We start from the raw sequence: 22,085 nt of genomic DNA, 5'->3' as shown, positions 1-22,085 counted from the left end.
GGCATTAGTTTGTCACGAAGCTGTCTGAAGACGATAATCGCCATTTTCTACATGGCAATAAACATTTCAATCAGGAGGAACACTTCTGGGATTCAAACATTTATTGCATGGATGATACGTGTGTGTTGCCTGAGTGGCAAATGTTCAGAAGTCCTGAGCCAAATGCAACACACATCTTCAAAATGCTTTTTAAGTCATTGAGACTGCAGATCACAGCACAGAAGATAAACTGCTGGTGGAAAAAAATACCCACAGACCTATCTCAGAGATACATGACATAAGTAAGATACACGAGTGTCATTTAACAGAAGTACAAAGGTCACATTAAAAACAATGTTGATCATAATGTTACATAAAGCTTCTGTCATTCATCTAAAGCACAACGTGAGGAGAATGACACAGAAACAACATCACACTGTGATACAAATAAAATGAAGAAAGCACAGTATCTATTTTTTGAAACTCTTGTTGCAAGGAACTTATTTCTCACTGAATTTAGGAAAACGTCCCACTGTACTGAGCAATGAATCAAAGTACAGATGGCACAGTGGATAGCATTGCTGCCTCACAGCGCCAGGGACCTGGTTCAATTCTGACCTCGGGTCACTGTCTGTGTGGAGTTTGCATGTTGTCTGCGTGGGTTTCCTCTGGGTGTTCCTCAGAGGGCAAACTGTCCCACCCATCTCCTCCTTCCCCCCGCATCTTTATCTGTCACAGTTTACCCTCTGATTTCAGCTTCTGTGCTGTTAGCCATTCACACCTTCTATTCTCTCAATGGGCTGCCATTAGCAGCCTTTCCTCTTGTTTTTACGGCTATGACTCATCTTTCATTCCCTCACCCCGCAGTATAAATATTTCCCATTTTCTATGCCTTTTAGTATTGACAAAGGGTCATCCAGACTCGAAACATCAGCTCTTTTCTCTCCTTACAGATGCTGCCTGACCTACTGAGATTTTCCAGCGTTTTCTCTTTTGGTTTCAGATTCCAGCATCTGCAATAATTTGCTTTCAGCCAAACATCATCCAATTGGGCTGCCTCCCATCCATTGACTCTGTCTACACATACCACAGCCTCGGCAAAGCAGCCAGCATAATTAAGGACCCTACGCACCCCCAGCATTCTCTCTTCCACTTTCTTCCTTTGGGAAAAAAAATACAAAAGTCTGAGGTCATGCACCAAACAACTCAAGAACAGCTTCTCCCCTGCTGCTGTTAGAATTTTGAATGGACTTACCTTGCTTTAAGATGATCTTTCTCTTCACCCTAGCTATGACTGTAACATTACATTCTGCACTGTCTCTTTTCCTTCTCTATGTTTTGGCTGTATAGTGCGCAAGAAATAATACTTCTCACTGGACATTAATACATGTGATAACAATAAATCAAATCCAATCAAATCAAATCAAATTTTGCTTTCCAAGTGGCATAGGAAGGGCAGTGCGTCACTAGGAAGGATGTGTTGGCTGGCTAATGACTGAAGTGGGAGATGGTGGGGGGAAGTGGGGGGTAAGTCGTGTGATGAAACCTCCAGAAATACATTTAATCAGAGTTGGCAACCCTATTCAGGAAGAGCTCAAAGATGGTTTATTGTTGCCTTAAGCATTCTCTAAACATGTTAGCTGGACTGCGGTGCTGGAGTTATGATGGTCAGATTAGACTGGCCTATATGTTAGCTGTGGGGGGGAAATCGTGGGGAGCTTATTTCTTTTTCTAAATACATTGCTAGTTTGATGAACAGGTTTGATTGATCCAAATGGATATGGATCGGTCAATCAGCAGAAATATTCATTCTGTTGTGCTTCGCTGTTGGCGGCATCTTCAGAATCTAAGCTGGACCTCGGTGACAGAAGTCTATTGGACTCATCTTTATTGTGGCGGGTCAGATACTCTCCTTCAGTGGTGCTGGGCTTGGGCCCTGTCGACAGGCTCTCAAAGGTGACAAAAGAATCATTCTGGAAGACCTCCTGAGGGGGCTTGATCAGGAATTTTCTGCAGCGCCTCTTCAGGGCCCCACAGCAGACAATGAGGGTGAGGGGGACCACAATCACACAGGCCACGGTGATCACCACCACGTTGATGAGTTTCTGTGTCCCGCTGGCGTGAGCCACCTCGTCGGTGGAGAAAATCACACACTGCTCTTTCCTGGGCACCAGGCCTTTGACACAGATGCAGACAATATATTTAGTTTGTGGCATTAAACCGTCAATGGTGATTTTGGTCTTTCCGGGACCCACATTGATTCGCCGCATGTCCCTTTCACCAAACTTAGTGTAGAGAATACTAAAAATGGTGACATTTGTAGTCTTCGGGGATCTCCAAGCCAGGGAAACACTATGATAGGTACCCCCTATAACTCTAACAGATCTGACCAGACAGTCTGGCTCTGGCTGTGTTGAATAAGGACTCAATGTAACATTATTGGGATCATCGACACTTCTTCGTTTTTCCAATAAACCTCTAACTTCAGGAGGGTTCATATTCTGCGAAACTATCGCTGGTGCATCTTCATTCGGTTCAATCTGATGATTACGCATGAGAAAATAATCTGTCCTACCTACAGCATAGGATCTCCTTGGTGACTCCCCTTGTGACACTGTGGTGGTCGGGGTACTCACATATCTGGCCATCAGCTTCTGACCGTATCCTCCAGTCTTTTGTTTCCTCATTTTTCTGATGTACTTTCTTTTAGATGTGCTTTTGACCGGTACCAAAGCAATGCCAGAGTTCACCACGAGAAGGGATATTGAAGCATCTGATGTACCCACCAAGTTATTGGCCCTGCACAAATATTTACCAGAATCCAGATACGATACAGCTGGTAGACTGAATGTAGACCATTTTAATCTCTCGCCAGAATTGTCCAGCATCACTGTAAAACACAATGATTGCAACATGCAAGGTTATATTTGGGAAAGGACAAAGCAACCTGCTTGATTGGCACCCCATTCATCACCTTAAACATGCACATCCTCCAGCACCAATGCACAGTGACAGCACTGTGTACTATCTACAAGATGCACTGCAGGAACCAGCCAAGGCTCCTCAGACAGCACCTTCCAACCTGGAACCTCTAGGAGCACAAGGACAGCAGATGTATGGAAACACCAGCACTTAAAAGTTTATTTATTAGTCACAAGTAGGCTTACATTAACAATGCAATGAAGTTATTGTGAAAATCCCCTAGTCGCCACACTCTGGCACTTGTTTGGGTACACTGTTTGAGAATTTAGCATGGTTAATGCCAATGCCCAACTCTTGTTCCAATGTTCCTCTGCTAAATTACAATCCTTAATCTGAGTTAATAGGGTTATCCAAAAATAATCCAAGGAACTTCAAAGTTTTATGTAAAGGGAAAGCCTATTAGGAACACCGGAAGCAAACACTTGTCTCCCAGCAGCAGTTTAATCAATTTTCTGAAGGCAAAGCAATTTTTATGGACATGTAAAATGGATTATACAAGCACGTCTTTCAGACTGTGGAAGGAAACCAGAGCACCCAGAGGAAACCCACACAGACACGGGGAGAATGTGCAAAATCCACACAGACAGTGACTCAAGCCGAGAATTGAGCCTGGGCCCTTGGCGCCGTTAGGCAGTGGTGCTAGCCACTGTGCCACCACGGTGCCCCTAAGGACCTCTAATAAGAACATAAGGACTAGGAGCAGGAGTAGACCATCTGGCCCCTCGAGCCTGCTCCACCATTCAATAAGATCATGGCTGATCTTTTTATGGACATAGCTCCACTTATCCGTCTGCTCATCATAACCCTTAATTCCTTTACTGTTTAAAAGTTTATCCATCCTTACCTTAAAAACATTCAATGAGGTAGCCTCAACTGCTTCACTGGGCAGGGAATTCCACAGATTCACAACCCTTTGTGTGAAGAATTTCCTCCTCAACTCAGTCCTAAATCTGCTCCCCCTTATTTTGAGGCTATCCCCCTAGTTCTAGTTTCACCCGCCAGTGGAAACAACTTCCCTGCTTCTATCTTATCTATTCCATTCATAATCTTAATGTTTCTATAAGATCTCCCCTCATTCTTCTGAATTCCAATGAGTATAGCCCCAGTCTACTCAGTCTCTCCTCATAAGTCAACCTTCTCAACTCCAGAATGAACCTAATGAATCTGCTCTGCATCCCCTCCAATGCCAGTATATCCTTTCTCAAGTAAGGAGACCAAAACTGTACACAGTACTCCAGGTGTGGCCTCACCAGTGCTTTATACAACTGCAACATAATCTCGCTGTTTTTAAACACCATCCCTCGAGCAACGAAAGACAAAATTCCATTTGCCTTCTTAATTACCTGCTGCACCTGCAAACCAACTCCTGAGATTCTTGCACGCGGACACTCAGGTCCCTTTGCACAGCAGCATGCTGCGATTTTTTACCATTTAAATAATAGTCCATTTTGGTGTTACTCCTACCAAAATGGATGATTGTATTCCATCTGTCAGACCCTTGCTCACTCATTTAGATTATCTATATCCCTTTGCAGACTTTCAGCGGCTTCTGCACACTTTGGCCTTCCACCCATCTTAGTGTAATCTGTGAATTTTGACAACTACACTTGGTCTCCAACTCCAAATCATCTATGTAAATCGTAAACAATTGCGGTCCCAACACTGATCCCTGAGGTACACCACTAGTCACTGATCACCAACCAGAAAAACACCCATTTACCCCCACTCTTTGCTTTCTGTTAGTTAACCAATCCTCTATCCATGCTAATACATTACCCATAACACTGTGCACCTTTATCTTATGTAGCAGTCTTTGGTGCGGCACCTTGTCAAATGCCTTCTGGAAATCCAGATACACCACATCCACAGGTTCCCCATTGTCCACTGCATGTGTAACGTTCTCAAAGAATTCCAAAAATTAGTCAAACATGACCTGCCCTTCATGAACCCAATGCTGCGTCTTACCGATGGGACAATTTATATCCAGATGTCTCGCTATTTCTTCCTTGACGATAGATTCAAACATTTTCCCTACTACAGAAGTTAAGCTAAGCGGCCTGTAGTTACCTGCTTCTTGTCTACTTCCTTTTAAGGAACTTACAGGTTCCCCTCCAAGCCACACAACATCCTGATTTGGAACTGTATCACCGTTGCTGCGTTAAAATCCGGAACCCCCTCCCTTACAGCACCGTGAGAGCATCTACGCCACATGGTTCAAGGCGTTGGCTCACCACTATCTTCTCAAGGGCAATTAGGGATGGGCAACAAATGCAGGTCCAGCCAGTGGCTCCCACATCCCATGAATGAATAAATATGAAGATAGGAGTTACTAACACATTGCGCTTCTTTTAAAATGAAGAATTAAAGCCATTCAAATATGGCAACAGTCCTTCCTCAACTATGTAGAAATTCCAACAAGTATTGTAACTCTCAATAAACAAGGCAAAGCAATTTTTAAAAAAACAGAGAAAAAGACATTCAGTTCATGATGAGTTCTCTGACTTGAAGCCTGAAATTTACAAGTTACAATTGTCCTTTGATTGACACATTTTCAAGAGATTCCAATCTATCTCTGGAGACCACTTTCCGATAAGCGGTTCTTAAAGGGTGGTTTTAAAAAGACAGGAAACTAAAAATAACACTCATGTCAATATATGTTGCATTGCACAGCAGAATTTCAAGACCTTGATCATTTGCCACAGCCTGCATGTTTTGCAAAATGTTATGTGTAGATTATACTGGACAGGCTATTGATAAGTTTATGTTCAGCAAGGGGAGTCTAAATGAATCAAGAATGGTAATGGAGTTGGGCTACAAATCAGTCATCATTGAATTGAATGGCAGAGCATGCTCGAGGGGACAAACGCCCTACTCTTGTTTCATGTTCCTCTGCTACATTACAATCCTTAATCTGAGTTAATTGGGTTAATCCAAAAATAATCCAAGGAACATCAAAGTTTTATGTAAAGGGAAAGCCTATTAGGGACACTGGAAGCAAACATTTGTCTCCCAGCAGCAGTTTGATCCATTTTCTGAAGGCAAAACAATACTTATGGACACGTAAAATGGATGATACAATACATGGGGGAGGGCAAGAAACCGGAGCACCTGGAGGAAACCCACGCAGACATGGGGAGAATGTGCAAATTCTACACAGCCGGGAATTAGAACATAGAACATTACAGCGAAGTACAGGCCCTTCGGCCCTCGATGTTGCGCCGACCTGTGAAACCAATCTAAAGTCCATCTAACCTACACTATTCCAATATCATCCATTTGTTTATCCAATGACCATTTAAATGCCCTTAATGTTGGTGAATCCACTACTGTTGCAGGCAGGGTATTCCTTGCCCTCACTACTGTCTGAATAAAGAATCTACATCTGACATTAGTCCTATATCTATCACCCCTCAATTTAAAGCTATGTCCCCTCATGCTAGTCATCACCATCCGAGGAAAAAGGCTCTCACTGTCCACCCTATCTAATCCTCTGATCATCTTTTATGCTTCTATTAAGTCACCTCTTAACCTCCTTCTCTCTAATGAAAACAGCCTCAAGTCCCCCAGACTTTGCTCATGAGACCTTCCCACCATACCAGGCAACATCCTGGTAAACCTCCTCTGCACCCTTTCGAATGCTTCCACATCCTTTCTATAATGCAGCGACTAGAGCTGTACGCAATACTCCAACTGCGGCCGCACAAGAGTTTTATACAGCTGCAACATGACTTCATGGCTCCTAAACTCAATCCTTTTACCAATAAAAGCTAACACACCGTACGCCTTCTTAACAACCCAATCAACCTGGGTGTCAACTTTCAGGGATCTATGCACATGGACACTGAGATCTCTTTGCTCATCCACACTACCAAGTAACTTATCATTAGCCCAGTACTCTGTATTCCTGTTACTCCTTCCAAAGTGAATCACTTCACACTTCTCCACATTAAACGCCATTTGCCACCTCTCAGCCCAGCTCTGCAGCTTATCTGTGTCCCTCTGTAACCTGCAACATCCTTCTGCACTGTTCACAACTCCACTTAGTTTAATTGAACCCAGGTCCCTGGCGCTGTGAGGCAGCAGTGCCAACCACTGTGTCACAGTGCCGCCCATTGGCCATGCTAAATTCTCCCTGTGTGTACCCGAACAGGGGCAAGGGTGTGGCAACCAGGGGCTTTTCACAGTAACTTCATTGCACTGTTAGTATAAACCTACTTTAAACTAATGGTTCTTTAGTGTGCTTTAATCAGTTAGAAAATGACTTTATCTGTCTTCAGAGTGATCAAACATCTACCTGTTCCATTCAGCAGGGTATTATCCAGCCTGGCCCAGCTGATGCTGGGAATGGGAACCCCTGTTGCCACACAATGCAGTGAGACGCTGCTCCCCGTGACTGTGGTCACTTCAGCTTCCTTGGCATGGATGGTTGGACACTGGCACTTTTTCAGCTCTGTGCTGTTGAGTGGGGATCCTGCAAGGTCTTCTGGTCCAGAGCACATCAATCCAGGGTCCATCAACACTGCCGTTGGATTGTGTCTCTTTACAAAACGGACAAGTTCTGACAATCTGCAGTCACAGTTCCAAGGGTTGTTGTGTAGTCCTGTTGAAGGAAGCACATTGGCATGTTTTGGTAAGGTAAAAAGTTGGCAAAAATGTCACAGATTCAAACCGCTGTATATAATTTCTTCCATTTTGGAACATGCTTCATTAAAATATGCTCCATGCACACTGTTTAATTATACATTCATAGAATCCTCATAGAATCCTTACAGTGCATAAGGAAGCCATTCGGCCCATCGAGTCTGCACCCGACCACAATCCCACCCAGGCTCTGTTCCCATTATCTCACATATTTACCCTGCTAATCCCCCTGACATTCGGGTCAATTTACCATAGCTAATCAACCTAACCTGCACATCTTTGGACTGAAACTGGAACACGCGGAGGAAACCCACGCAGACATGGGGAGAATGTGCAGGCTACACACAGACAGTGACCCGAGGCCAGATTTGAACCCAGGCCCCTGGCGCTGTGAGGCAGCACTGCTAATTATTATACCAACGTGCCACCCCAAATTCTGCCCTCGTAGTACAGTTTTCAGGTCTTTTCTGAAACTTTGATGAGGAACTATCTCCCTAATGGCATTGTGGGTCAACCCACAGCACGTGAACTGCAGCCGTTCATGAAGGCGGCTCACATTCACCTTCCCAAGGGCAACTAGGGATAGGCAATAAATGCTGGCCTAGCCAGCGATGTCCATGGCCCACAAATGAATAAAAAAATGTTGTCTTCGGACATGGTTTAATAGATCCTAACAACCCAAGGGACTAACCAAGTATCACACAATGAGCCTTAGTAAAGTATTATACTCTGGGCCAATCCTGAACCAAACACTAGTATATCTCCATCTGAAATGCATATTTATTTATTTATCGGTTGGCTTACATTTGCATTCATCAATCGAGGAATTGAGTTTTGGAGTCGGGGGATAATGCTGCAGCTGTATAAGACCCTGGTCAGACCCCACTTGGAGTACTGTGCTCAGTTCTGGTCGCCTCACTACAGGAAGGATGTGGAAGCCATAGAAAGGGTGCAAAGGAGATTTACAAGGATGTTGCCTGGATTGGGTGGCATGCCTAATGAGGATAGGTTGAGAGAGCTCGGTCTTTTCTCCTTGGAGAGACGAAGGATGAGGGGTGACCTGGTAGAGGTGTATAAGATGATGAGAGGTATTGATTGAGTGGATTCTCAGAGGCTTTTTCCCAGGGCTGAAATGATTGCCACAAGAAGACACAGGTTTAGGGTGCTGGGGAGTAGGTACAGAGGAGATGTCAGGGGTAAGTTTTTCACTCAGAGAGTGGTGGGTGCGTGGAATGGGCTGCCAGCAGTGGTAGTGGAGGTGGATTCGATAGGGTCTTTCAAGAGACTTTTGGATAAGTACATGGAACTTAGTAAGTTAAAGGGTTATAAGTAAGCCTAGTAGGTAGGGACATGTTTGGAGCAACTTGTGGGCCTGTTTGTGCTGTAGTTTTTCTATGTTTCTATGTTTCCATTAACACTGCAATGAAGTCACTGTCAAAATCCCCTAGCCACCGCACTCTGGCACCTGTTTGGGTACACTGAGGGAGAATTTAGAACAGCCAATCCATTTAACCAGCATGTCTTTCAGACTGTGGGAGGAAACCAGAGTACCTGGAGGAAACCCATACAGACACGGGGAGAATGTGGATATAGATTAGGAGCAGGAACAAGTCTTCATTAATAATGCTGGCTGACATTTCACATCACTGGGAATGCCAACCCTGATTGTAGTGTCCCCATCGCCACACTACCTGAGAATAGTGAAATTAGCACATGTAATACAGTAAATTTATGGTATTTTCATAGAATCCTACAGTGCAGAAGGAGGCCCTGCCCCACCCCTTACTAATCCCCCTGAGACTAAGGGGCAATTTATCATGACCAATTCACCTAATCTGCACATCTTTGAATTGTTGGAGGAAACCAGAGCATCCGGAGGAAACTCATGCAGACACGAGGAGAACATGCAGACTCCACACAGACAGTGACCCAAGCTGTGAGGCAGCAGTGCTAACCACTGTGCCACCGTGCCATCCATTTCTGGTCTGTTTGATAAAATATTCCACATCCTATCTAACATAACAAAAGGATATTTCCGAGAAAGAAGTTGAACAAGCCTTGAGTTTAAGGTGATTAAGAAAAATACTAAAATAATCCTTCTATTGATTTAGCGGTGTCTGGAACCTATACCAGAACTGATAAGTGATGCAACCAAAAATCTACATGGACATATATCCTGATGTTTGCAATCACACTGTGTTTCATTGTTGATATTACAATATTAACTTGCTTTTGGGTGTCATAACAGCAAATATCGACATTCCCCATCGTAAAGAAATGGTTTTAATTAACATTAAAGCTTTTCTTTTAAGACAGGCACTTGAAAAATTAAATATCTTGATGAAAACATGCTGTGAAATTACAGCAAATTAATTGCACTCCTAACTTATTATGTGGTAAATGTCAATGATGATTGGACTGCAAATGCAATACAGTTTATTTTTTGTACCAATAATTGAACACAGTGCTGATATTTTCTTCAGTGTAGTCTGAAACGCCAGTAGGAAAAGTCAAATGGGATGTACAGTGGCCACAACATTGTCCTGTTCTTTTGTATTATAGGGATGTTTGCCCTTGCTATTAAGCTATGAAGACAGTTTCCAGCTGCTTTACTGCCAACAATGTGGCAGCTAAGATCTATTTTGACACAGCTTTAAACACACACACATCCACACACAGCCAAACACACATCCACACAGACAGATACACACACATGCGCGCACTCATACAAATGCACACAGACAGATACACATTCACATGCAGACACACACACACACACACACACACACACACACACACACACACACACACACACACACACACACACACACAAGCAGGCATGCATGCACATATGCACACAGATAGGCAGACACACAAGTGCGCACACACTCGCACAAAGACACATCTTTGGACTATGGGAGGAAACCGGAACACCCGGAGGAAACCCACGCAGACATGGGGAGAAAGTGCAAACTCCACACAGACAATGACCCAAGACTGGAATTGAACCTGAGCCCCTGGTGCTAACCACTGTGCCAACGTGCCACCCGGTTTCTGGGGCAATTAAGGGACAATTTAGCATGGCCAATCCACTTAACCTTCACATCTTTGGACTATGGGAGGAAACTGGAGCACCCGGAGGAAACCCATGTAGATACAGGGAGAACATGCAGACTCCTTACAGACACCCAAGGCCAGAATTGAACGTGGGTCCCAAATGCTGTGAGGCAGCAGTGTTAATCACTTGCTGCCTGTTGAGAGAACAGCTCATAAAGTATAATATAGCCTGGGCTTTATTATTAATTGCACAGAGCACCAGAACAAGGAGGTTGTGTTGAACTTATATGAGACACCAGTCTGGCCCCAGCTGGAACATTGTGTTCAATTCTGGATGCCGCACTTTCAGAGGGATATGAAGGCATTGGAGAGAGTGCAGAAAAGTTTGACAAAAATGTTCCAAGGATGAGGAACTTTAGTTACGAAGATAGATTCGAGAAGTTAGGGCTGTTGGAGAAAACAAAGCTGAACGGACATTTGATAGAAATATTCAAAATCATGAGGGATATGGACAGAATAGCCAGGGGAAAATTGTTCTCACTCATAAAAGGATTGAGAATGAGAGGGCACAAATTTAAAGTAATTAGTAAAAGATGCAAAAGCGACATGTGTTAAGAACTTTTTCAGACAGTGAGCGATTAGGGTCTGGAGTGTGCTGTCTGAGAGCACGGTGGAGATTGCATTTGAAGCATTTGAAAGGGAATTAGCCTCATCTAAAATGGAAGAATGGGTAGCATTTCAGGGGAGAAGGCGGGAGAATGTTGAAGTGAATTGCGCATTCACAGAGCATATGCAGACACAATGGGCTGAATGGCCCCTATCTGAGCTATAACTTACTTCTGTGATTTTAACCACGGCAGGCTAAAGTCAAGTGATTCAAAGTAAGCAAGTTAAGGTGACAATATAGCAGAGAGACACTTACTGTGCTGAAATGGCATGGTGGGACAGTGGTTATTGCCTCACAGCACTAGGGACCCAGGTGCGATTCCCTGCTTGGGTCACTGTCTGTGTGGAGTCTGCACATTCTCCTCATGTCTGTGTGGGTTTCCTCCGGCTGCTCCGGTTTCCTCCCACAGTCCAAAGGTGTGCAGGTTAGGTGGATTAGCCATGCTAAATTGCCACTTAGCATCGGGGGGGCTAGCCTGGGTAAATGCATGGGGTTATAGAGATAGGACCTGGGTGGGATTGTGGTTGGTGCAGACTTGATGAGCTGAATGGCCTCCTTCTGTACTGTAGGGATTCTATGATTCTAAATGTGTGAACAAAGTGTGCAACATGAGAACAATAAGTTTCTGATATGACACTGTAACTTTCTCCAAAATTGTGAACTCAACAAGAAAGAATCATCAATCCAAATATATTACTTTAATGGAGTTTTACGCCAATATCGATCTACCTTTCATTAAAATAGAAAGATGTTGATGGGTTTGTGTAGAAAAGATTCTACCAAACAATAGGGTTAGGACAGAATTAGTGTTCCTTGAGCCTACCTAGGATGAGTTTTGAATTGCTGTTTGTGTTGGTCACCTTTGGAGCGGTCAGCCATGTTGAAATGACTTTGTCTGACAGCGTAGTCAGCCTGTTATCCGATAAATCCAGGTAGGTGATGTTTCGGATATAAGTGACAGCATGGTTGGGGAATGATCGCAGGCTGTTGCCACGCAAGTCAAGGAGCCAGAGTTGCGGCAGATAGGAGAGGGCTTCCCATGGAAAAGCTGACAGAGCGTTTCCGTCCAGTCGAAGTTCCCTCAGTGCGGTCTGGCCTCGCAAACTCTCCCCACTGAAGCTGCTGATGGTGTTACAGGACAGCCAAAGGCACTCCAGACTGGGGGCAGAGGAAAAGGCTCGCATGGAAACTTGTCTGATTGACGTTTTCTCGATCACCAACTTCAAGGTTTCAGCCGGAATGTCACTTGGAATCTGCGTCATTTTTTCCTTATTACAAAGAACAGTCCTGAAAGCAAAGAAAGTCTTTAGTCGGTTCAATCATTCTCTGTAAGCCACAATATATAGGCAGGACAGGAAGTTGCAATGAGGAACTAGGAAGCTTACAAATGGATAGGTATAGCTAGGTTAGGAGAGTGAGCCAAAATGTGGCAGCTGGAGTTTAACATGGATAAGTGTGAGCTCGGAAAAATGGGAAGGCAACTTATTATCTAAATGGGGAGAGACTTCAGAGTGCTCTGGTGTAGACGGATCTGGGTGTCCACATTCATGAGTCACAGAAAACCAACACACAGGTACAGCAGGTAAAAAGAAAGCAAATGGGATGTTGGCATTTATAGCTGAAGGAATAGAATATAAATGGAAGGCAGTATTGTTGCAACTACACAAGGCATTGGTGAGGCTGCAGCTGGAGTATTGTATACAGTCTTGGTCCCCTTGTTTGAGGAAAGATGTAATGGCATTGGAGGCAGTTCAGAGGAGGTTCACTAGATTGATTCCAGAGATGAGGGGGTTGTCTTATGAAGAGAAATAGAACAGTTTAGGCCAATACTCTCTGGAATTTAGAAGAATGAGGGGAGATCAAATTGAGGTTTACAAGATGATAAAAGGTGTGGATAAAGTAGACGTGGAGCGGATGCTTCCTCTTGTGGGACATGCTAGGAAAAGAGGTCATAGTTTTAGAATAAGGGGTGGCAAATTTAAAACAGAGTTGAGGAGAAACTACTTCTTCCAAAGGTTGTGAGCCTGTGGAATTCGCTACCCCAAAGTGTGGTGGATGCTGGGACAGAGAGTAAATTTAAGGAAGAGTTAGATAGATTTTTAATTGGTAATGAGTTGAAGGTTTATGGGGAGAAGGAGCATATCAGCATGATCGAATGCTACCTGGAAAGGCAGGGTGAGGAAAGCAAAGGCTGATCCTAGCTTCAGCTGATCACCATATCAATAACTTCTCCATTGCTAAAGTGAAGAACAGGATCCCTGACTGATTTGACCCTCCTGAACCCAGCATGATCTGACTCCAGCCTTCTCTGAAATCTAGCCTTGGGCTTGCTTTGCCTCTGGCTCCACTGCCTGGGATGTAGGAGGCTTAGGGATGATCTTACAGAGGTACACAAAATAATGAGGGGCATAGTAGTAATGAGGGGTAGATAGTTCCAAAGGTAGGGGAGTCTAAAACTGGAAGACATACGTTTAAGGTCAGAGGGGCAATTTTTTCACTCAGAGGGAACAAGTTGCCAGAAGTAGCAGTAGAGGTGAGTACAATTCTATCTTTTAAAAAGCGTTGAGACAGTTACATGGATAAGATGAGTATAGAGGGATATGGGCCAAATGCAGGCAATCAGAACTAGCTTAGGGGTTAAAAAAAAGGGACAGCATGGACAATTTGGGCCGAAAGACCTGTTTCCATGTTGTAAACCTTTATGGCTCTATGACTCCACCAATGAAAAGCATGTAGCCCAAAAAGCCTTATCACCATTCAGGTGGCTCTTAGTTCCACTGCTCAGAACAGCGCCTGAACCCAGGGACAGAAAGGTGTCCCTTACACTGAGCATTATTGGTGCATAATGACAGGGAATGGAGCGTAGAATGTATTACCGTCATTTAGGAGTAATTATGATAAACCTGATGTCACCTCAGGTGGAAAGTATCGGAAGCAAAAAATGGTGAGATGGTGAGATGATTCCCAAAGAAGGTTTTACCACATTCCATTCCAGTTCTGCATCTAATGCACCTGAGTAAAAAAAATCTAGTTTTTTTTAAACTTTCACTTCAATGTTCTCATCAAATACACTCCTGCATTTGACAGTAATATGTATTATAGCTTTGCAATCATAGAAACGTACAGTGCAGAAGGAGGCCATTCAGCCCATCGAGTCTGCACCGACCACAATCTCACCCAGGCCCTATCCCCATAACCCATGCATTGACCCTAGTTAGTCTCCCTGACACTAAGGGGCAATTTTAGCTTGGCCAATCCACCTAACCCACACATCTTTACACTGTGGGAGGAAACTGGAGCACCTGGGGGAAACCCACACAGACACGGGGAGAATGTGCAAACTCCACACAGACTGTTACTCAAACCGGGAATTAGAACCTGGATCCCTGGTGCTGTGAGGCAGCAGTGCTAACCACTGCACCAACGTGCCGTTCCTAATCTAATCAATCTAAATCCAGATGCCTTAATGAAGGGATAAGGAGACTCAGGTTAAAGCAGAGGAGATGAAAAGGTCGTGACTAATCATTAAGAGCAAATGGATTAGGCTAAAGCTCAGGAGGAGTAGCATCTGACCTTACATCACAGCAATGCAAGAACTGCATAATAATCTCCAGAACTGAACATTATTCCAGTATTTATCACTTTGCATTATTTCACTCGGACAAACAATACAGAAAAAGTGTAAAGAAAACAATATTGAAGAAAAATGCAATGATAAATATTATGCAGAGGATTTAGGTAACTGAAACACGGCAAAGTTGTCCTTAATACTTCCGGAGCATTTTAAAATATTTATTTAATAATACAAATGCACAATGATTTTCTGCACTTTACCATGGTACAAAATGCATATACATTGATATTATCCCAGATATCCAAATATAGTCAATTAAAAGAACAGAATCAAAATGAATCTCTGCAATATATTAAACGTCGGTGATGATAAATGATGAGTCTGGAACTTTAGAAAGGAGAATTTCCATTGTATAAGTATGCATCCTGAGTTGTTAAAGAATGACAAATTCCTACTAATCTAAGATCAAACTTGAAAGGCTGCGATACCTTGCCTTGAGTTCATCACTGTGACTCTGGAAGGTGCAGATACACTGGGAAGGGCAGGAGCAGAAGGATGGAGACAGGCATCCAAAGCACACGATGCAAAGCAGCCAGATATCGAGTGACATGTTCCCAGCTCCTCTCCAGCAAGCTCCCGACTGCTTGACTGGCCTACACCGGCAACCTGTCCTCGTGTCTCACAATCCCAAAGTCCTCAGCTCGGCAGCGCATCCCGAGATAAAAAAGGATAGAAAAGGATTATGGAGGGCTTTTTACTTTAGACGCTTATTGCTTTCTGCAATTGTGAGAATGACGGAGATATTATACTGAGGGAACCAACATGCAAAGCTGTGAATTGTCCCAGTCTTAATCTCTGCATAAATATTTATATAGATAGATGAGATTTAATGCAGAGTAACATTCTATTATGCTTGTATCGGAGAGAAGGATTAAATCAAATGGTTCAAATATAGCGGAACACTATTTCCTTTAGGTCACTTATGGGATGTAGGTGTCGTTGGTTATTGCCCATCCCTAATTGCCCTTGGCATGTGGTGGTGAGGTGCCTTCTAGAACTGCTGGATGCCATATGGTGTGGGTACACTCACAGTGCTGTTGGGGAGGGTGTTCCAAGATTTTGACCCAGCAACAGTGAAGGAACAATGATACATTTCCAAATCAGGATAGTAAGTGGCTTGGAGGGGAATTTGCAGATGGTGGCATTTCCATGTGTCTGCTGCCCTTGTCCTTCTGGATGGTAGCAGTCATGAGTTTGGAAGGTGCTGTCGAAGGAATCTTGGTGAGTTCCAGCATTGCATCTTGTAGATGGCAGATGGTTGCTGCTGTGCGTCAGTGGTGGAGAGAGTGAATGTTTGTAGATGGGGTACCAATCAAGGGACTGTTTCATCCTAGAGCTTCTTAAGTGTTGTTGGAGATGCACTCATTCAGGCAAGTGGAGAGTATTCCAGCACACTCTTGAATTGTGCCTTGTAGATCGTGGGCAGGCTTTGGAGAGTCAGGAAGCGAGTTACTCTCCGCAAAATCCCATGCCTCTGCCTTGTTCTTGTAGCCATAGTTTTTATATGGCTAGTCAAATTCAGTTTCTGGTCAATGGTAACCATTAGGATATTGGTAATGGGGGAATTCAACAATGATAATGCCATTGAATGTCAAGGGGTGAAGACTAGATTTTCTTTTGTTGGAAATGGTCATTATTTGGCATTTGTGTGGCATAAATGTTGCTTTTTCAGTTGTCAAGCTTGGATATTGGAACATGGACTCATTCAGTCATGAATGATGCTGAACATTATGAAATAATCGATGAAATCTCTATTTCTGTCCTTATGTTGGAAGGAAGATCCTTGATGAAGCAACTGAAGTTGGTTAGTCCTAAGACACTACCCTGAACAGCTACCTTAATATAGAATTGATGAATATACAAGCGTGTGAATTAGGCAGTGCACATTAGTAGGCCACTTGACCTCTCGAGCCTGCTTCACCGTTCATTAAGATCATGGCTCATCTGATTGTAACCTCAACTCCATATTCTTGCTAGTGTTCAAAGATGTGCAGATTAGGTGGATTGGCCATGCTAAATTGCCCCCTTAGTGTCAGGGGGACTAGTTAGGGTAAATGAATGGGGTTGTGGGGGTAGGGTCTGGGTGGGATTGTGGTCAGTGCAGATTTGATGGGCCGGATGGCCCCCTTCTGCACTGTAGGATTCTATAATTCTAAAACTTTAATAATAAGATGATTCTCTATGACTTTGTGTCTATTGATTTTACTCTGGCCAGAATTCGCCAACCTTGCCCTGCAGCTGGGATTATCCAGTCCTGCTGCAGTGAATGATGATTTGGCTGTTCCTGTTGGTGGTGATAGTGGGGTGTACGGGACTGGAGAATTCCGGCCTCTGGTTCACATTCTTTGCAAAATGATTTGTGAATTTCTGTATTTTCGAATGGTTAATCGCGAGTGTGCAGCCAGTGCTAAAGGAATGCATTACGTTTATAAATATGGCACGGCCTCCAGTCACAAGTGTCATCTCGAGTTATGATTTCCTTAATCTACCCCAGTGCTCAGCCCAATCTGAAAATCCAAACCAAATGCTGATTCGCATTCTTCACCATCTGTTATTTTGCAATTTACAGAAAACACACTTATCTGAATAAAATCTGACCTCACTGAGTTGTAATGTAGATGGATTATCACATTCACATGCTATGATGATATGAATATTCCCCGGGGGTGATTTTGGGTCCAAACTCTCCGTGTGTCTGTTTATCGGAGTGTTGTCAAAACACCATGAGACTGGGGAAGTGAGATTCATAGTGGTGTATTTGAGTGGTGCGATTTTCAAAATCCTTCATCGGTGGGGTACTCATTTTAATATATTCACATCTCATTATCAGGCACACTCTCTGCACTTCCACCCCTCACGGAATATCCACAAGTTGCCGGTGTGATTACAACACTTCTATAAAAGTGTGAACCTGGTGCCCTTACCTCCAAGAGGGGTTTCAGAGGTGAGCGCTCCAGGAAGTCACCACCCTACAGGCTGCTCAAAGCCCTGGGACATAGGAGAGGGTGCAGGGTAAGTGTAATACAAAGCCAGGAGAGGGTATCATTGCCCTGAACCCCAGGGGAGAGATCACCCGCAGGCCTTAACTTCCCTTCAAGGCAGGGCGCCCCTTGCTTTAAAGGGGTTTGGTGGCTGGCATGTAGTCAATGCTTCCCATGTCCCCCATGCTGGGCTTGTATTCAAATCATCACTGAGTGAGTGTCCTCCCTTGGTGGGAGCTTGATTGAAGGTGGGAGGAGGTTTCAAAGCTTGAAGTTTTTATTTATTAGCCACAAGTAGGCTTACATGAACATTGCAATGAAGTTACTGTGAAAATCCCCCAGTTGCCACATTCCGGTGCCTGTTCGGATACACTGAGGGAGAATTTAGCATGGCCATTGCACCCTAACCAGCACGTCTTTCGCACTGTGAGAGGAAACCGGAGCATCTGGGGAGAACATGCAAACTCCACACCGACAGTGATCCAAACCCGGAATTGAACCCAGGTCCCTGGCGCTGTGAGGCAGCAGTGCTAACCTCTGTACCACCATGGCGCCCAGGTACAGTGGGTTTGTACTGGGTCGGCTATGTGCTCCCTAGCTGCAGTTCGGTGAGAAGTCAGGCTAAAAGGGGTGTCTCAGGAATGGGATACTTAACCCATGCATCTTTGGACTGTTGACCATGGGGTGACCAGGAATTCATTGAACAAGGGGAGAATCTCAACACAGACTGATCCAGTCCTCAGATGAAATTCGCACATCTATTCTTACAAGAGGGGTAAAAGCATTAACCTCAGCCAAATGTGTAGCTGCCAGTTTTAATGCTCACTGCTACAAACCCCAGCTGAGAACAGTTCATTCATCACAATTGGACCAGTGGGCTGACGAATGGCAGATGGAGTTTAATTTAGATAAATGTGAGGTGATGCATTTTGGTAAATTGAACCAGGGCAGGATTTACTTGGTTAGTGGTAGGGTATTGGGAAGAACAAAGAGCTCATAGCTCCTTGAAAGTGCAGTCGCAGGTGGACAGAGTGGTGAAGAAGGCACTCAGCATGCTTGGTTTCACAGGTCAGAACACTGAATACAGGAGTTAGGACGTCTTTTGAAGTTGTACAAGACATTGGTAAGGCCACACTTGGAACACAGTGTACAGTTCTGGTCATCCTATGAAAGAAAGGATATTATTAAACTAGAAAGAGTACGGAAGAGATTTAGTAGGATGCTACCTACATGGTTTGAGTTATAAGGAGAGGCTGAATAGACTGGGACTTTTTTCTCTGGAGTGTAGAAGGCTTGAGGGGTGATGTCACAGAGGTCTATAAAATAATGAGAGGCACAGATCAGCTAATAGTCAATATCTTTTTCCAAAGATAGGGAAGCCTACAATTAGAAGACATAAGTTTAAGGTGAGAGGGGAAAGATATAAAAGTGTCCAGAGGGGCAATTTTTTCACACAGAGGTTGGTGAAAGTCTAGAAAAACCTGCCAGAGGTAATAGTAGAGGTGGGTACAATTTTGTCTTTTAAGAAAGCATTTAGACAGTTACATGGGTACAATGGGTATAGAGGGATATGGGCCAAATGTGGGCAATTGGGACTAGCTTATGGGTTTAAAAAAAAAGGCGGCATGGACAAGTTGGGCCGAAGGGCCTGTTTCCATGCTGTAAACCTCTATGACTCCGTGACAAACAATGCACTGGAAATTTCAGATGTCATTGATAAATCCACAAACATTAGAACAGAACATTTAAATGTATAAATACCTATCCTTTCTTTCCTAAACATATTAATATATACTGCACAGAACAGAGATTTTTAGGTGTCCAGATCACCAATAATCTGTCCTGGTCCCCCCATTCCGACACTATAATTAAGAAATAAAAGCAAATTACTGCGGATGCTGGAACCAGAAACCACATGAGAAAACGCTGGAAAACCTCAGCAGGTCTGGCAGCACCTGTAAGGAGAGGAATGGGCTGACGTTTTGAATCCAGATGACCCTTTATCAAAGCTGGAGACAAAGGGTCATCTGGACTCGAAACATCAGCGCTTGTCTTTCCTTACAGATGCTGCCAGACCTGCTAAGATTTTCCAATGTTTTCTCTTTTGGCTATAGTTAAGAAAGCCTACCAACGCCTCTATTTTTTCAGAAGACTAAGGAAATTTGGCATGACAGTTACGACACTTACCAACTTTTACAGTTGCACCATAGAAAACATTCTTTCTGGTTGTATCACAGCTTGGTATGGGCTCCTGCTCTGACCAAGACCGCAAGAAACTACAAAAGGTTGTGAATGTAGCCCAATCCAACACGCAAACCAGCCTCCCATCCATTGACTCTGTCTATACTTCCATTGCCTTGGCAAAGCAGCCAGCATAATTAAAGACTCTACACACCCCTGACATTCTCTCTTCCACCTTCTTCCATTGGGAAAAAGATACAAAAGTCAAGTACCAACCGACTTAAGAACAGCTTCTTCCCAGCTGCCATCAGACTTTTGAATGGACCTACCTTGCACTAAGTTGATCTTTCTCTCCACCCTAGCTATGACTGTAACACTACATTCTGCACTCTCTCCTTTCCTTCTCTATGAACAGTATGCTTGTCTGTATTGTGTGCAAGAAACAATACTTTTCACTGTATATTAATACACGTGACAATAATAAATCAAATCAAATCAAATCAAAGAGATGATTCTCAATGATTGTCAATGCAATATTGCCCAGCTAAATGAATAACTCTTCTTTGCTACCTCCAGATTGACTGCTGTGAGAACAAAAGCCCTAATACATTCAACCGTGGAAGTGTGTTCACTTTTTGAAAATCCCCCATCATCTACAAGTTCCCCCGGGGTCAGATTGAGGAAATCCTAAACTGAAACAAAATTTGTGACTGGAGTCTGTGCTTTTTTTCTTTTAAGTGACTCACCATCCGATTTCATCTTCCCCCTCTTGGCAGAAGTGTCTGAAATGCTCCACATTTCCTACGATAACAGAGTTAAGTTTGATTCATGGCATCTGTTGTAATGTCCTATTGCACATGGCGGTGTAGGTTGGTGAACTGATCTGTGTTGTAACAGCATCACCACAAGGGAATGGTGGTGTGAAGGTTTCAAGCAATGCTCCTTGAACTGGAGCACCCATAACTTTTCTAGTCTTACATTGCTTTCTTTTATACATTCATGGGACTTGGGCATCACTGGCTGGCCAGCATCTATTGTTCATCCCTAGTTATCCTTGAGCAAGTGGTGGTAAGCTGCCTTCTTGAACTGCTGCAGTACAAAACTGAATGGCTTGCTAGGCCATTTCAGAGAGCAGTTGAGAGTCAACCACATAGTGGCTCTGGACTCACATGTAGGCCAGACCAGGTAAGGATGGCAGATTTCCTTCCCTAAAAGACATTAGTGAACCAGATTAGGTTTTTCCAACAATCAACAATGGTTTCATGGTCAGCAGATTCTTCATCCCAGATTTTTTTATTGAATTCTAATTCCTCCATCTGCTATGGCAGGATTCGAACACAGGTCCCCAGAACATTAGCTGAGTTTCTGGATTAACATTCTAGCGATAACACCACTAGGCTATCGCCTCCCATTTTTGAGGGAGATAGCCACCTGAGACTGAGGTGTCAGCCTTGGTTCTGTGCTTGCCTGTAAGCAAAAGGCTGTGATTTTTGATTTGATTTGATTTATTATTGTCACATATTTTGGGACATAGTGGAAAGTGTTGTTTCTTGCACGCTATACAGCCAAAAACATCCTGTTTCTAGATTAAAAAAGGGAGAAGGAAAGGAGAAGGTGCAGGATATAGTGTTACAGTCATAGGTAGGGTGTAGAGAAAGATTATTGGTAGCACTGCTGCCTCACAGCACCAGGGACCTGGGTTCGATTCCCTGCTTGGGTCACTGTCTGTGTGGAGTTTGCACATTCTCTCCATGGATGTGTAGGTTTCCTGTGGGTGCTCCGGTTTCCTTCCACAGTCCAAAAATGTGTGGGTTAATTGGATTGCCCCTTAGTGCCAGGGAGGCTAAGGAGGGAAAATGTATGAAGTTATGGGGATTGGACCTGGGTGGGACTGTGGTCAGTGCAGACTTGATGGGCTGAATGGCCTCCTTCTGCATTGTATGATTCTATGATTAGCTTAATA

The 22,085-nt window shown here is 43.8% G+C and overlaps 1 protein-coding gene across 1 annotated transcript; it reads right to left on the bottom strand.

The window, feature by feature from the left end:
* On the bottom strand, window positions 1–15,579 carry lrit1a (leucine-rich repeat, immunoglobulin-like and transmembrane domains 1a). Its single transcript, XM_080215627.1, has 4 exons — window positions 15,389–15,579; window positions 12,150–12,613; window positions 7,256–7,561; window positions 1–2,869 (listed from the first exon to the last, which is right to left on the bottom strand). The coding sequence occupies exons 1-4, from the start codon at window positions 15,508–15,510 to the stop codon at window positions 1,773–1,775; spliced, it is 1,989 nt and encodes a 662-aa protein (XP_080071753.1). The 5' UTR covers window positions 15,511–15,579; the 3' UTR covers window positions 1–1,772.
* Between the last annotated feature and the right edge of the window lie 6,506 nt (window positions 15,580–22,085).

Source organism: Carcharhinus amblyrhynchos, chromosome 31 (assembly GCF_965287045.1).
Source record: "Carcharhinus amblyrhynchos chromosome 31, sCarAmb.v2.hapA, whole genome shotgun sequence".
Lineage (NCBI taxonomy): Eukaryota > Metazoa > Chordata > Chondrichthyes > Carcharhiniformes > Carcharhinidae > Carcharhinus > Carcharhinus amblyrhynchos.
This window is presented reverse-complemented; position numbering and strand designations above follow the sequence as displayed.

Bases quoted from the DNA above. Each gene is read 5' to 3' on its own strand.
- lrit1a (XM_080215627.1), bottom strand. From the start codon at position 15,510: ATGTCACTCGATATCTGGCTGCTTTGCATCGTGTGCTTTGGATGCCTG. The intron at 12,614-15,388 runs GTATCGCAGCCT...CTTTGCTTTCAG, and splicing joins AGTGATGAACTCAAGGCAAG to GACTGTTCTTTGTAATAAGG. The intron at 2,870-7,255 runs GTAGATGTTTGA...TGTGTTTTACAG, and splicing joins TACCCTGCTGAATGGAACAG to TGATGCTGGACAATTCTGGC.